A 15768-nucleotide genomic window follows, 5' to 3' on the forward strand; every position below is an offset into this window, starting at 1 on the left:
CGGTCAAATTAACAGAATTGGGTATGGAGTGAATATTTTCGAAACATATGGGTGCGTGGCGAAAAATGTTGAAACATTTAGGGGCAGGATAAAATTAACCCAAAAGAATAATATCCCATGCTTTGTCTGAAGACTGCCCATCCAAATGACACAGACTAAACCAAACTAAGCATTCGAATGATTTTTATGCTTTAGTAATTTTTGGTGGTGCGCAATCGAGGGGACACTGGATCGAGTATAATTTCAGAATTCATACAACCCCTGATAATAAAATCTAATGCATGAAAACAAAGCCGTCCGACAACTCCATGGGCATTGACCCTGCCAAAAAAATAAAAATAAAAATAAAAATACATAGTTCAGAACAATTCGAGTAGAAATACTTGTTCAAGTATTAAACTTAGATCCCCATTCACACATTGACAGATATACAATTCATTTTGAGGGAATGAATTTGACCCCTGCAGCCATGATCAATAATCATTGACCAACGAGCGAAGTAAATAAATAAATAAAACCATTTCATCACAAGTGCACATTCGCAAAAATCATCAAGCTGTTGCAAAATTAAAGGATGGTATTATTGCACAAAATCTAGTCACACTCCAAAAAATAATTAATAGGTAACTTATGAAATCAAGTAGAAAACAAAATTAAAGAGGGATGCATCTCCCATTTCACCTCCATTAACCATTCTCAAAGATATCTTCTTGTGGTCAAAAGTATAGCAATGTAATTTCACCTACTACTACAGAAACTTGCTTACCCCATTTCCTCAGCTCAGACACACTGAGAACTGTCAAATTCAGAAATCCCCTTATCATAAGCCATATAGACTCAGCAATGACCGCCATAGAATGAAGAATGTTTCTTCGGGGTGAGCAACATAAATTTGATAAACATAAAAAGGCCCAAGCAACTATCTCCTGCTTGCTGTCTTTCCCTTGCTCAGATCAGCAAGCTCCTCAATAAGTTTTCTCTCTTCACTGCTCAATCTTTTCGGGATTTCAACTTGGACGCGTACCAACTGATCTCCTCTCATGTTGCTTTTATTTAGTACTGGTACCCCTTTCTTTGCCATAACAAGTGTTGTGTTCGGCTGGGTCCCAGCTGGGATCTTCAAATCAACCATGCCATCCACTGTTGGGACCTTTATGGTAGTCCCCAAAATTGCATCTATATATGACACTTTGCAGGTATATAAAATGTTGGTACCATCACGTTTTAGCACAGGGTCTGGGATAACTTCAATAACAACAAAGAGGTCACCAGGAGAACCACCTCTCCTTCCAGCATTTCCTTCTCCCCGTACTCTTAAACGGCTCTCAGTGTCCACACCAGCAGGAATTTTCAGACTGATCCGCTTTGTCCTCCTTACTCGTCCGTCCCCAGAACACGTGTTGCAAGAGGTAGACACTTCCCCGGTCCCACCGCATGAAGAGCAAGTCATTACCTGCTGGAAGACACCTAACGGAGTCCTTGCTGATGAGACTACTTGTCCCTGGCCACCACAGGTACTACATGTAGATGGCTTTGTCCCTGGCTTTGCACCAGAACCATTGCAAGTGCCACAGGTCTCAAGACGTGTTATCTCAATCTCCTTTTCAACGCCAAAAACAGCTTCCTTGAAATTTATGACAAGGCTGTAATATTCATCTTGTCCATCAACTGCTCTGCTCCTGGAAGCTCTGCTTCCCATGCCCCCCATTCCGCCCATACCACCCATGCCCTCAAATAGTGATTCAAACAAATCGAAAGGATTGCTGAAATCCTGGCATGCTCAAGTAGTTGATCCAAACTGGAGAATTAGAAGGGGCCAACAATAAATATATGCAATAATCAGTGGAAATTTAACTTACCCCCATGCCCATACCAGCACCTTTAAGTCCAGCCTCCCCATATTTGTCATATAAAGAACGTTTCTCATCATCTGACAGAACCTGAAGAACAGAATGGTTGTATTCCTTAAGATCAGATACTTTACACAATGAACAAAGTTCAATCATAAAATGCATAACTGAACCTTTTTTACCTCATATGCATTGCTAATTTCCTTGAACTTCTGTTCTGCATTAGGTTCTCTACATAATACAATTAAATGATTCCAAAAGTAAGCAAACTTAATTTTTGGAAGATTCATACAAACGAAATGGTAAGCTTTTTAAGTATTGTAACTTCCTTTTGAGATTATAGATAAAGAGAAAGAATGAGAAAGAACTTACTTGTTTACATCCGGGTGATAACTCCTTGCAAGCTTCCGATAAGCTATAAAAGATAAGTTTGAAAAGAGCCAGTAACATTAATTGACAAAATTTACAGGCAGCTACAAGTGACAATTGAGAAACATTATGCAGCAAACCAAGAAAAAGGAATATCCAGCGAATGTTTGCTACTTGAATGTAATTGATTAGGTGTACAAAAATACATAAGTTTATACTTCACCTTCCCAGATACTAGTTATAACTGTCCCATTTTAACTATAATTTATAGTCACCATTCTAGTGAACTGTAAAAAGATTTTTATCAGCGTCAGTCACCAACTCAAGTATATATATTTGCAGCACCTTAACATTTACAGTTTTGTGTAAACTACATAAGGTTTTCTGCAATTATATAATATTTCTCATAAAAAGACCATATTATATGTGATATAACCACTTTAAGTTATGGTATTGCTTCAACTTCAAAAGCAGCAGGACTTCAAAGAAGAAATTAAAATCAGTTATGTCATATAAAACGTAAATCTCTTTTCCCATGGACTTAGAAGAGTAAAAGGATAATGAAACACAAGCAAATTGTATATGCAGCTAAACTGAGAAACAAACAGAGAGACAAGATATAATGGACAAAAGATGGTACTGAATACTAATAAACTACAAGGCAAAGTGCGAAAAATAGAAAATAGTAATATTCATGGAGTTAGTAAAGATGAAACTCTAAATAATTCTGTAACCTTCAATTCAGACAACCACAAAACCTGGGTTAATTATCAAGCTTCAATAATTCGCAAAGTCATAATTAAACACAAAGTTGAATATCACACCAAAAAAGAAAGCAGAGAAGGACAGATCACAGATATAATGAACGTGATAGACCAGCTCACACCAGAAAAAATCGTAAGTCTACATACCGCTTTTAATTTCAGATTTACTTGCATTTCTTGACACCCCTAGAACTGAATAGTAGTCCTGCACATGAATACAATCACATGGTGAACATATCAATTACATCAACAGTGCCAAAAAAACAACAAATAAAGCCTATACTCACACTATCAGCTCTAACGATCAATCGTGCTCCCCTACGACGGTATGAAGTCTGAGATGGACTAGCATAAGATAACAAAGAGAAGGACTTGCGTGAAAAAAAGCTTGAACTTGGAGCAGCCAGACAGCTTAACCTGCTTGTGATGCTGCAGAATAGTACGATATTAGTTAGACACCCTTCACTAATCACTAAAATACAAAGTCTGACAATATGATATATCGAGCTTCAAACCATTGCCCACTTGAGAGAAACAATAAACTACTTCAGCCACCAAACAATAATATTCAAATACATCACATCAAATTTCTGCAATAGAGAAACCCCCATCCCATTTCTAGTTAGATGACATGTGCAAGCTGACTATCTAGCAAAGATCCACATATCACATTTCCCATCATACACAAAGGACTCATAACTCATCCTTAGGACTGCACGTGGAAGTATGTAACTATTTGATGTCAATGAAAGAATATACATTCAACCAATCAACTATCTAAACCCAACCAATACATCTTACACAGAGACCAGATGGTTATCAACCATTTTTTCCAATTTTCTCTGACATGTAGCTTCATAAAACAGAAGTTTCAATATGTCAAAGGATTTAAAAAAAATCACAAATTAATGAGAAAACCATTCAAGATAAATGGCACCTAGCAGGGCTAAGGAGATTCATCTCTCAGACTTCTTATTGCAACCCCAAACAACCTTAAAAAATCATTTTGATCTTGATCAGACAGACAGCGACCATTTCACACACACACAGAGAGAGAGAGAGAGAGAGAGAGAGAAGGTGAGGTGTCCAATAACAATATGTTCAAATCTATGATCAGATAATGTAAAAGGGCTTCCTCTATTTTTCACACGAGTAATTAAAAAATCATCTTCAAGTATCATCATTCTTGACAATCAACTAACAACATGTACTCTTATCTTTCAAGATTAATTCAACAGGCACTTGTTAATCACTCACTCTTCTTGCAGCAGGCCTCTTTTCCTTCCCCAACTGGCATAACGGCAATTGTGGTCAAAGAAGTGAAAAGTGGACAGCAACCAGTCATTTTTGGTGCATTATGCTCACAGAGGAATTACCACCCAGAGTGTTAACAAAAAAATATACATGTGCAACACATATCATGTTTCGTTAAATATTAACAAATGGATATTGGTCTAAGAAGTTTTGAGAAGTCCACTCACATTCGAACTTTCTTCTTCGGCTTTCCACAAGATAAATATGAATTGGTTTTTTATCATCTTATATTTTCAGATCAATATGGAATTGGAGTCAATCATTTTATAGATTGATCTTTTCCATCTTCCGCAGGAGATACCTCAATGTAAACGTAATTCGATGAGTTTGAGAATAATCTAGAAGAACTCTAGTTGAGGACAAGTCAAACAACCACCTCAGACCCACTATTCACAATTAACCTAAGCTTTTCTTTTCCTTTACTCTGCCCGTAATGGCTTTTCTACTATCCTCCACACATAACAGGACCTTCACAGCCCTTGCATCATATATCTATAGTACAGGTAACTTCGAACTAGAAAGCACATATAAATAGGATTATCAGAGCTCATGGAAGTTCAAAACATTACAAGCAACATATAACGACATTTAGTCGATGGACGTATCAGACGTTCTTAAAATAAAATGTGTTCTTATTTTATACTGGGCACAATTTTTTTTTTTTTTTAATATTACTTAATCAGCAGGGTCACTTGGAAAAAATGCATTACAGCAGAACATGCTGCGTTCAAACATGCTCATGGGCCAACCACCAGGCCTCAAAGACAGCACAGCTTTATCAACTATTTGGAAATCTAGGAGTATATAATTTCATTCAAACTAGCCAGTATAATACTTCCACATATATGAAGGGACAAAATCAACTAATAAAGGTGCTCACCCAGATTGGCATGTTGACATCCTGTTTGGGGTAGAGGATCTTAGCATAAACTGAGGACGAATACCCCACTGAGCAACCCATGTACTTCCACAAGGTATAATGGCCATCTAAGTTGTTTTAGCAAGGGAAAAGGGGCTGATCAACTGGCCTAATCTGAGTTTCCTGCAAACAGAAGAACATTTTTCAGAAAAGAGCAAGCCAAAAAGAAGAATACAAACATAGTAGAAGTTTAAAAATCAAAATGATAAAACAAAATCCTTTAGAATCTGGAACAAAATTATTTGCAGCATCTGGATATTGACTAAGACAAATAATTTGTTCGCCAGAAAACAAAAAGATATCAATTGACATCCACAGACTTTATCAAAAGCAATGCCAATTAAAATGGTAGCTATACTAGTAATCATATTGCTTATTAGCTCAGAAAATTATATTTAATTATTATTTTCCACAACTCACTCACATGCAGCAAAGCACATTTTCCCAAAATATTAGGGTTTTAATAATTAATACCCCACAACAAGAAAACTTAATAGGCAATTGCACGGGAATAAAATGGCAAAAGAGACCTAAATAAGTAAGAAAATAATAGAAACATGAATGACAATAAGCAAAAAAACAGCATTAAATATAAACATAAATTCACACAGTAATTTTTTCAATAACTACAGACACAAATTTATGGAAATACGAATATACAGTCCAGAAATGCCGTTAGGTAGTACGTAAACTAAAAAAAAAATAACTTTTTTTTGGGTGACGAAATTAGGGCAGCTAAAGAGAAGCCATGTTGCAAAACGAACCTGACTGTTGTCGTTTAATCTTATCTTCTCCGTCGTCTCGTTCCCTCTTAAAGGTTTTAGAGAGGGAGAGCAGCGGAAGAGAAGCGCACGAGCAGTTGGAGGATGAGGCTAGTAGGCTACAACAACTCTCTCAATTTTACTGGAGAACAAAATGTACACACTGATTAAGGAGGGCTATGATTCTCTGCTTTTTCATTTACTGATTTAGGGTACAGATTCGATGCTCAACCGTTAGATTTAAATTTAACATGGACCGGAGCCGGGCGGACCGGTGAACCCGGGTCGGAATTAATTAGATAAATATCGTTACTAGAGTCTTCTAATGCACAAATAAATTACTAGAATTTACTTAGAAAAAAAATCAAGTACGCTCCGCTTATATATATTTAACATTTTGTAATTGGAAATTAATATAATCAATGAAACTAAAAGAAATACAATATATATTTCTTAGCGGTATTGTTTATATGGGTAATTAATAGATGAAATATATTTTATATTGATGACATCATAATTAATATATCACATTTTTTTTCTAATATTACATACTTACGTACACAATTTCAAATAGATATACAAGTGTAAAATTTCAAAGGTTAATTCAAAATTTTAATTTATAAATTTATAAAAACGTGTACTCCCATAACATAAGATGAGGATTAAACACTTAATTTTTAAAATAAATAGAGGAATTATTGTCTACGGCCCTATAAAGTTGTTGGTAATGTATTGCTTTGATTAGGGTAATTTTTAAAAACCTCCCCTTAGGTTTGAGGCTATTGCAAGTAGATGGTGAAAATTATTTTATTTGTAAAAGGCCCCCTACCGTTAGTTAAAATTTTCATTGACTAACTGTTGACTTTGAAAAGATAATATTACCCCCAATATTTACAATTCTAAATATTTATAATTTCATAAGTAATTAAAATAATTATTTTCATCATGATCAAGTTATTGATATTTCCTTAAAATCTTAAAAAAATAAAATTACAAATCTTAAAATAATTTTTTTAAAGTTTGTAATAAAATTACAAATCTTAATTATTTGATATAAAAATATAATTTTTTAAAGTTTGTAATAAAATTACAAATCTTAATTATTTGATATAAAAATATAATTTTTTTTAAGTTTGTAATTTTTTTTTAAAGATTTTAAGAAAATTTTAACTGACGTAAATTATTATTGGGGGTAATATTATCTTTTTAAAGTCAACAGTTAGTCAATGAAAATTTTAACTAACGGTAGGGGATCTTTTACAAATAAAATAATTTTCACCATCTACTTGCAACAGCCTCAAACCTCAGGGGAGGTTTTTAAAAATTACTCCTTTGATTACAAGTGTGTTTTTGTAAATTTTGTTTAATATATATGTTAAGCACGTCACGTGTGATTTTCACAAGATAATTTCGTAATTATTTGACTGCGCTGCCTGCTTTGTATATGTCAATCAAACAAACAGTAGATCGATACATGTATGTGAACGTGCGACTCAGATTCAGCTCCCCAGGTAAAGTGAGCCCGGCCCGTAGTAACAACTGACTGGCTTAGACTTTTGTGTTACTTTAGTCTTTGGGCAGCTATTGCCTGTAGACATGATTGACATTTGCTTGCCTCAGGCTGAGTCAGGCTGTACAAACTACAAAGGGCTTCAATGGGCCAAGCCCAATCCTTTACGTTTTATTTTCTTTTTTTTTTTATTCCGACAACTGTCTTCTATCTGTAACTACAACAAATTATTAAATAATAAAATTAACTCACTCATCTGACTAGACCTTAAGGAAGATTGTTTTCTACTATTAGAACTAGACCTTAACTTCCCACTAAAAAGTATACACCTTAGTTAAAAATTCTCTTTTTATATGAACTTTTAAACTTATAACGCCTCGTATATGTTTATATATTGTAAATTTTTTTATTAAGTATATAACAGATTCTTCTTCTAAATTTTTAAACGCGATGGAATCGAACACCCCCACTTTTTTCCTGAACAAAGGTTGGTAAATGGTGATCTCTATATACGAGCTTCTGAAATCCAATTGACTAGAAATCAGAGCAAACGATGGCTTAAGCTATCAATAATTCAGAACTGTACATATGCTTTTGAAGATACACATATATATTCGTGGAGATAATAATGGCATATATTCGCTCTTAAACACTCGCAAAAAGTACATTAAATATGTGTTTGAGAAGTTATTCCAACCTTCTCTTAGAATACTATAATCAGATTTGAGTGGTGCTGTAAATCAAGTTTGAACTAATAAATCCATTCGGTGACTATTAATCCTAAGTACTAGTGTCGCTTGATTTTTATCTTAACCCGACACCGTGTAAGACACGGGAGGCTGGAAAAAATGCTTCGAAAGTCCTTTTGAGACACATATGAAGTAGTAAACAAATTAACCAGTTTGCTGCCTATAGATATAGTTATTTAAAGATAAAGTATTAACTAATGAGTTCTATTAAGGCATGTCTTGAGAGCATATACGTAATGCTTATTTTGAGACTTGCTTAAGATATTTGCTATTTAAATTCAAAAATCTCACTGCACCATGTACATTAATTTATTTGTATAATTGTATGTTCTGATATTTGCTATTTAAATTCATACCCCCCCCCCCCCCCCCAACCCCCCCAAAAAAAAAGAAGTTAAAGTTGTGGATTGTTTAACTGGTCATGTAAGACAGAAAATTACTCTCTACTGTTTACATTCACTGTTACCTAATGAAGTCAATATTCCTTTAAGAAACTTAGAAGTTAATCAAAAATCACTACATGACAGCATAAGCATCTACTTTAACCTTTCTAGCTAGCTAGAGATAACAAGAGATGAGCAAAACCAAAGCACTCAGCAGAATCAATGGCAATCCTGTTTTCCTTCTTCATCTTCCTCCTCCTCTCCCTCTCTCCCCCACAGCGCACGTTAGCCGGGGACCAATCCTGCCGCCCAACCTGCGGCTCACTAAAGCTCAAGTACCCTTTCGGCAGCGGATACGGCTGCGGCTCCCCACGGTTCCACCCCTTCGTAACGTGCGAACCCACCTCAAACCAACTCACCCTCACAACCCACACTGGCTCATATCCTGTAACTTCCATATCCTACGCCACCTCAACCTTAACCATCACGCCGCCCTATATGTCAACATGCAACTCCATGCAACAGTCACCCAATCTGGGCCTTGATTGGACCAGCCCGTTTCAGCTCGGCCCATCAACTTTCCTCCTCCTCTCATGCCCCTCACCGACCTGCTCCCTAGCCATCAACGGCTCCCCTGTCTGTGACTCTTCATCCTCCCACCTCTGTGACTCCATTTACACGTGTCCCTCCGTCACCGGCCTCGGACTGCCGATGTTTCCGCCGAGCAACACGTGTTGTGTTTACTCTCCCGCAAATTTTAACAGCAAAGGTGAATTGGACCTGCGGTCGTTGAAATGTGAAGGATACACGTCGATTGTGTCTCTCCAGGATTATCCGACAGACCCGAACCAGTGGCAATACGGGGTTTTGCTGAAGTACGCAAACGGAGCTTTTGATATTTATGACATCGATAATAAATGCAACGCCTGCGAGGAGAGTGGCGGTGTATGCGGATACGCTCCTCCCGGTAACTCTTTTATTTGCGCGTGTGATATTGGTTACAATACAACGACCCAGTGCCGTAACTTCTTCAACAACGATCAGGAGCAAGAGATTTTTTGGAGCTCCGCGTCGTTACAGATCTGTAAGTGTTTTATTAAATTATATTAACTGCATATGCAAAAGGTGTGTGGATGAGCCCCGGAACAGCAGATGCTTTGCATGCCAGAACCGGTATTGCAAAACCACGTCAGTTTTTGTTATTCATAGGGGAATATGCCAAAGTGATTTGTCTTTTACCATAAAGACGTTTTCATTCTAGGACGTGAGATTATATATATATATATATATATAATAAATAAATAAAAGGCCGTGGGGAATGCATATATATGTATGTAATTAGTTGCTAATTACCGCGTTTCTGTTCTAACTTTAAAGCACGGCAGCTAAATTGTTGACTTCTAAATTGACTTCAATTTGAATTTATATGTTTGATTCATGTTACAGGGAAGAAGTGGTTTTGGATTTTGGCTGGTTTAATTCTAATCATCTAGCAGCTTTCGGAGCAGGACTGCAGGAGATATCGGCTGATGAGTACAGTCTGTAAAATGTAAATCTTAAGCTTGAAGTGGTTTTGTTTTTGTATGGAGAAGTTATCAATCAGCCGAAATTGGTAATGTTTGCAAAATAGAAATAAGAAATGATCGCCATTCTTGTGATTCACAATTAAGTAAGCATAATGAATCAAGATCCTCTCATTATCTGTTCTTCTTTTTTTTGAGTAAATTTGATTGATGTGATTGAAAATTAATAAATTAAAAAGTAAAGGTAATTAAATCTTAATTATATATTAAGACTAAAAGACAAATTGTTCTGTAAAAGATTAAGAGAGCTCAGATCATGAAAATATCTTAATATGTAATGAAAAAGTAATTAACGATTATCATGTGCAACACATCTCATAGAAAGTCCTAGTGAAAAGAGATTTTTTTAATTTTTCACCATGACACAGTAAATTTGAATATTTGATTAGGTATGAAATAAAGGCCAATCCTTAAAATCTGGAAGAAATGAAGAAAAGAAAGACACAGTTCTGGTTGATCTTCCCCTTGCTCTATAGTAATGCCGCCGGGGTTACATATGATAAGCTGGAATAAAGTTATTCCTTTCTTGGTGAGACTAGCTAGAGATTCTCCGCTTCTTATATTCTCAATTATGCAATTGATTTGGTGAAGTATCATCTACCCAAAAGCAACAAGCATACTGCCTTACCACTTGAAGAAAATCTAACACACATAATAATCTACTCTTTACCAGCTTCTAATTGTGTCGATTGCCCTTTCTCTTGTTAGAATTACTGTACATAGAAATTAATAATCCAGGTTTCAGAAACAATTTACATGCTAAGTTTGGGCTTTGTAAGACGCCAAATATCCATATAATGCCCAAGGGGTTGATTCATGGTTCATAACTGTTTCTTGACAATATGTCAATATTCCTGATGCTATATTTTTCCAAGGCAGGTCAATTTCGTTGTTAATGGTGAGATTATGAATTCAGATTAAAGAAAAAAATTCTGTCCACAAACAAACTATTGGCGTAAGAAGCTCCAGTTAATCATACATTTTGATAGGCAAATGAGATGCTTAATTAATAAAGCAGTGCTCAATACATTAAACAAAGCAATAGAAGGTAAACGGCCTTAAGGGTTAAGAGAGATATCTGATTTCAGGAATTCCACAAGAATTGATCAAAGATTAATCATGAGCAACCAAATATGTGTAAACAATCGGGAGAAAAAAGAATAGTAGTTCCTCGTATAATTCAATGCAGAAAATAGCATTTCTCCAAAAACAAATGACCACCATTCATGAGGACAAAAGAAGTGGATACCAGCCTATTAATATATCATCATTTGATGAAACATATCAAACCCAAGGGTTCATGTAGCTAAATAGCTTGTTTTCTCAGAAAATGTCCTATTTTCTATAATAATTTAACAATTCTATATCTTCTAAATGTACAAATGCAAACCTTTACAGACTTCAAAGAGGTAATGTTATCCACACACTATATATATAGATATAGATATAGATATATATCTCACAATCTAGGCTCAGCTAACAATTGGGCAAACTCCTTAATTCTGTTTTCATTTTTCTTGGCATACCTTTCAATCTAACTTGCGGTCATTGCTGTGATTTCCGTTCTTAGATTGAGGAAGTTGATCAGTGAGGAAAGCTTTCATGGATTTGTACATTTCTTTTGGCTTCTCCATATTGACTGCATGTCCAACTTTCTTTAAAATTTTTAACTCTGCATTGTCACCCAAGTGCCTGTAGTGTAATAGAAAGCCATCATAAAAAAATTTTAAAAAAAAAAGTTAAAAAACAATTCACAAGGCAGAGATATCACACAAAACTCACTTGGTTTGAAGAAAAGATGAAAATAAGCAAGGAGCTTCAAGTGGCTAAAATAAAATAAATACATGTGTGTGTGTGTGTATTTTATTCATTTCATTTACAGGAAATAGGTAAAAGGTCCAAGCCAGTTAAGATGGTTTTTATATTTGGAAGATATTCTGTCAAAAAATCATTTCTCTACACAAAAATGTAAAATGCCAAAACCCTGTACTAAGCGTGTCAAGTAGTTGAGAGTAACCTTTTTAATCTGTGAGCCAATTCCACTGGGAATACCTGGTCATGTTCTCCCCAGATAATAAGAGTAGGCTGCAAAATGGAGAAAGTAAATGCCTATCAGAAGATGCCAAGAATTAAGGAAGAAAAATGAAGATTTCAAAATAGTCAAAATTACTTAAGGCTGAAATTTTTGACAAATGTATTAAGATGTGGAAATAACCTGGGTTATCTTGGGAAGATCAGAGAGTTTTCTTCCCTTAAATAATAATGCCTCAATCAACTCGTTCCTCTCCTTAAGGTATGTCGTATACATAACCTGCACAAAATCAAAAATTCACAAAACAGAAGTCAGGCAAAACAGAACAGGGAATATAGTAAATCAATAATAGCGGACTTCCAAACATGTAAACGGCACCAATCAAAAGGAAAACATGCTTTCTTGATCTTGATGACTAAAACTTCTCCACAGACAGTAATTTAAATGAATTGTACTTGGAAATTGAACACTTGTTGACCTTTAATTGTCAGTTTACGAAAGCTTATCACAGACATAAATATTAATGAGAAAGGGAACGAACTTCTTGAAGATCTTTTAACAAGGTAAAAATGATGTCGTCTGTTATACAAGTAATTATCTGGTCATCAAAGAGCCTAGCAAAAAGGATTACAGCAAATGTTGCCAGAAAAAAGCACAGTAATATAGGACACATTAGCAGTTTATGTCTGTCATACAACTCCAAGATGCTTCAGGCTAGTTTTGCTTTTATGATTTTCAGACCTTAATTACATCTAATCACTTGGCTGCTAACACAATAAAACCCAAAAAAGCTAACCTCTTTTCATCTGATTACAGTTCCAATTTCTAAACTATATTGATCCCATAAGTGACGTTGCTCATTTCAGGAAGCACACTAGCGCACATGAAGCAAGCAATCATGCAGGGGTCGGGAATGAAGTTGAAGTGTTGGATCAACAAAGCAGTGCCGTGTGCTACTGTAATTGATTACGGAACCTCTCAGGTTTTATTTAATACTAAATAGAATATTTGAAAAAATAAATAAAAATCAGTAATTAATTTAATAAATCCAAAATAAAAATGAAACAAATTTGAAATTTGGGAAATGAAAAGAAAACTACTCAGTACTTACGCCGATAAAATCACGGAAGAAACAGGAAGGGATACTTTTAGGGGGCTTGTAGAAGGTTAACTTCAACAGCTGCCTCACTTTCTCGGGTCTCTGAGGGAACAAAATCTCGGCAGCTTCGTTAATGTTCATAACCTTAAACAACCCGTCATCCATGTCCTTTTCCTCCATGCACACCCCGGCGCATATTAGCACCACCCGCCCAACCTTCTCCCTAAACTGTGCCGCCATGCTGTAGCCCACGAACCCCCCGTAGCTCATCCCGACGACGTGCGTCTTGGCGACGCCGTGGGCGTCGAGAAGGCCCATCACGCACCGCGCCTGGAAAGACTCGGACCGGTCCGGCCGGGAGGTGTAGGAGTCGCCGAAGAACAGCAGGTCGGGAACGTAGACGTTGAACTTGGAGATTAAAGGAGAAATGAAGTCGGCCCATTGCCACATTGCGTTGGCGCCGATGCCGTGGATGAGACAGAGATTTGGCTTGTTTTGTTTGTGCGTCTTGGGGACCCAGCAGTGCATGACCGTGCCCTCTCCCAGATCGACGGTCGAGGATTTGAGACCGGAGTGAGCGAAGCTGTAGCGATAACAAGAGTTTCTTGCTGCAGTGAAGCTGAAACACTTGGCCATTATCTGCCAGAAGAATCTGAGTCTTTGTCTTTTTCTTTTTTCTTTTTGGGTACCTTTTTTCTGAGAAGTTGTCGATCAGTGATACAATGAACAAAACCAAGTGTTCTAATCAGAGCATTTAAAGCAGAAGAGAAATTATGGAAGTAAAAGACTGTGTGGGCGCAAATACAACTTGTGCGACAAAGAAAGATAGAAAAATTTACATCGACTCACTGGACCGTATTTGTAATAATGTCTTGCCATACATAAAACATTAATGTGAAGTAAGCCAGTAGTTTAAAGTGTGGTGGTTGGAACGTATCCTCATAATTGCGAGATTATGAGTTTAAACTCCTATAATAAATTTATAAAATTTTATTAATTATGTAATATTTAGTTCGATTTTGCACAATAGATATATAAAATTTATAAATTAATTTCCGTAATTATTTAATTATAAAATATTTATAAATTAATTTTAATAATTATCTGATCATAAATATTAACGTACTCATCTCATAAAATATGAATTATAATTAAAAAAAAAGTGAAAAAACTTTATACGTAACTTCATAATTGCTGCATTATTGGTAAGTTAAAAATACATGCATATGCACTAATTTTGTGCTCCCACACTTTTTTATTTTACTAATTGGTCAGTTTCAAATTAATATTTATGTTTTAAAATTAAATTAAGGAGACAGTAATAACCAATTCGTCTTATTTTGAATCTCTTTCACGAACAAAATTCTCTCCAACAAAAGTAATCGATTGTTCTTTGTTTCTAAAGGACGAAAGCTGCCTTGGCATAAGATTCTTTGAGTAAGCAGTTTATTCAACTATTTTCACCTTCTAGAAAATGATTTTTTAAAATTATAACGTTGAGAAAAAAAAATTGAAATTTTTAGATTAAAAAATAATTTTAGACCACAAGTTCATGTCTGGCGGCCTAGATTCTGGAATCTGGATAAATGGGTTAGGCTTGATTGGCCCCTTTATATATTTTGCATTTTGTTTATACAAAAATGGACGGCCAGCAAAATCTTTCTATCTCAATTTGATTATTATTTGTTTAGGGGAAAATAATTATTTAAAAGAAAGAAAGGAAAGACAAAAAAAGCGAGGGTTGTTGTCTTGTTGTTGAGCTACAACCAATGGGGATCAAAGAAGTAGAGCCAGCTCATCGGTTCCTGTGTCAGCTTTTAATAATTTCTTTTTATGGAACCATTAGATAATTGGTTCATTTCTAAAATAAAATAAAATAAAAATAAAACATTGCAGAGAGCGCCTAATAAATTTTGGACAGCGTACAGTAAGAGTTGTGCAGTTTTGACCATTTAAAATTAAAAAAGGAATACGGGTATTGCAGTTATTGTGGACTGCGGTTCTATTGGCTCGACTTTATGGGAATGAGACAATGAGTCCTGTTTTTTGTGTACTCTAATATTTTACGAATTGATGCGTGGATGAGATCTTTAATTTAATATAATAACTATTTATACGATGATTTTTTAAAGTAAATAAATAAATATATATATATATATTATAATATTATTTATTTATTATATAACTCATATAATATTTTGATATATTTTAAAATTTTTCGTACTTAATTGTGATAAATTATCACCCGATCACTTCAACTTTATCAAAATTACAAGTCTATCTAAGAATTTACTTAATGTGCATTATTTTGTTTTGGTTGGTTCAGTTCAAAATAAGGATGGCAATGGGGTGGGGTGGGGGTGGGGAGGCCTACCCCATTCCCCACCCCATAAAAAATTTTACCCCTATTCTCCAATATATTTAGTGGGGTGGGG

General features: G+C 35.3%; 3 protein-coding genes across 4 annotated transcripts; 1 reads left to right on the plus strand and 2 right to left on the minus strand.

Moving 5' to 3' along the window:
- Positions 1 to 557: 557 nt before the first annotated feature.
- On the minus strand, positions 558 to 6147 carry LOC18037704 (chaperone protein dnaJ A6, chloroplastic). Its single transcript, XM_006426307.2, has 8 exons — positions 5981 to 6147; positions 5178 to 5339; positions 3271 to 3412; positions 3131 to 3188; positions 2223 to 2265; positions 2033 to 2081; positions 1860 to 1940; positions 558 to 1771 (listed from the first exon to the last, which is right to left on the minus strand). The coding sequence occupies exons 2-8, from the start codon at positions 5282 to 5284 to the stop codon at positions 920 to 922; spliced, it is 1332 nt and encodes a 443-aa protein (XP_006426370.1). The 5' UTR covers positions 5285 to 5339; positions 5981 to 6147; the 3' UTR covers positions 558 to 919.
- Positions 6148 to 8777: 2630 nt separating this feature from the next.
- On the plus strand, positions 8778 to 10261 carry LOC18037705 (wall-associated receptor kinase-like 20). The gene is made up of 2 exons (XM_006426308.2): positions 8778 to 9703; positions 10066 to 10261. The coding sequence occupies exons 1-2, from the start codon at positions 8842 to 8844 to the stop codon at positions 10110 to 10112; spliced, it is 909 nt and encodes a 302-aa protein (XP_006426371.1). The 5' UTR covers positions 8778 to 8841; the 3' UTR covers positions 10113 to 10261.
- Positions 10262 to 10854: 593 nt separating this feature from the next.
- On the minus strand, positions 10855 to 14140 carry LOC18036015 (2-hydroxy-6-oxononadienedioate/2-hydroxy-6-oxononatrienedioate hydrolase). 2 transcript variants are annotated; one of them, XM_024181403.1, is made up of 5 exons: positions 13346 to 14140; positions 12418 to 12513; positions 12220 to 12287; positions 11729 to 11894; positions 10855 to 10915 (listed from the first exon to the last, which is right to left on the minus strand). In XM_024181403.1, exons 1-4 carry the CDS (start codon positions 13967 to 13969, stop codon positions 11732 to 11734), a joined length of 951 nt encoding a protein of 316 aa, XP_024037171.1. In that variant the 5' UTR covers positions 13970 to 14140; the 3' UTR covers positions 10855 to 10915; positions 11729 to 11731. The 2 variants fall into 2 exon arrangements, with proteins under 2 accessions (XP_024037171.1, XP_006426372.1); XM_006426309.2 differs by lacking the exon at positions 10855 to 10915 and having other exon boundaries at positions 11354 to 11894.
- Positions 14141 to 15768: the final 1628 nt, after the last annotated feature.

The sequence above is a fragment of the Citrus clementina genome, unplaced genomic scaffold (genome assembly GCF_000493195.1).
Source record: "Citrus clementina cultivar Clemenules unplaced genomic scaffold, Citrus_clementina_v1.0 scaffold_7, whole genome shotgun sequence".
NCBI classification, from domain to species: Eukaryota; Viridiplantae; Streptophyta; class Magnoliopsida; order Sapindales; family Rutaceae; genus Citrus; species Citrus x clementina.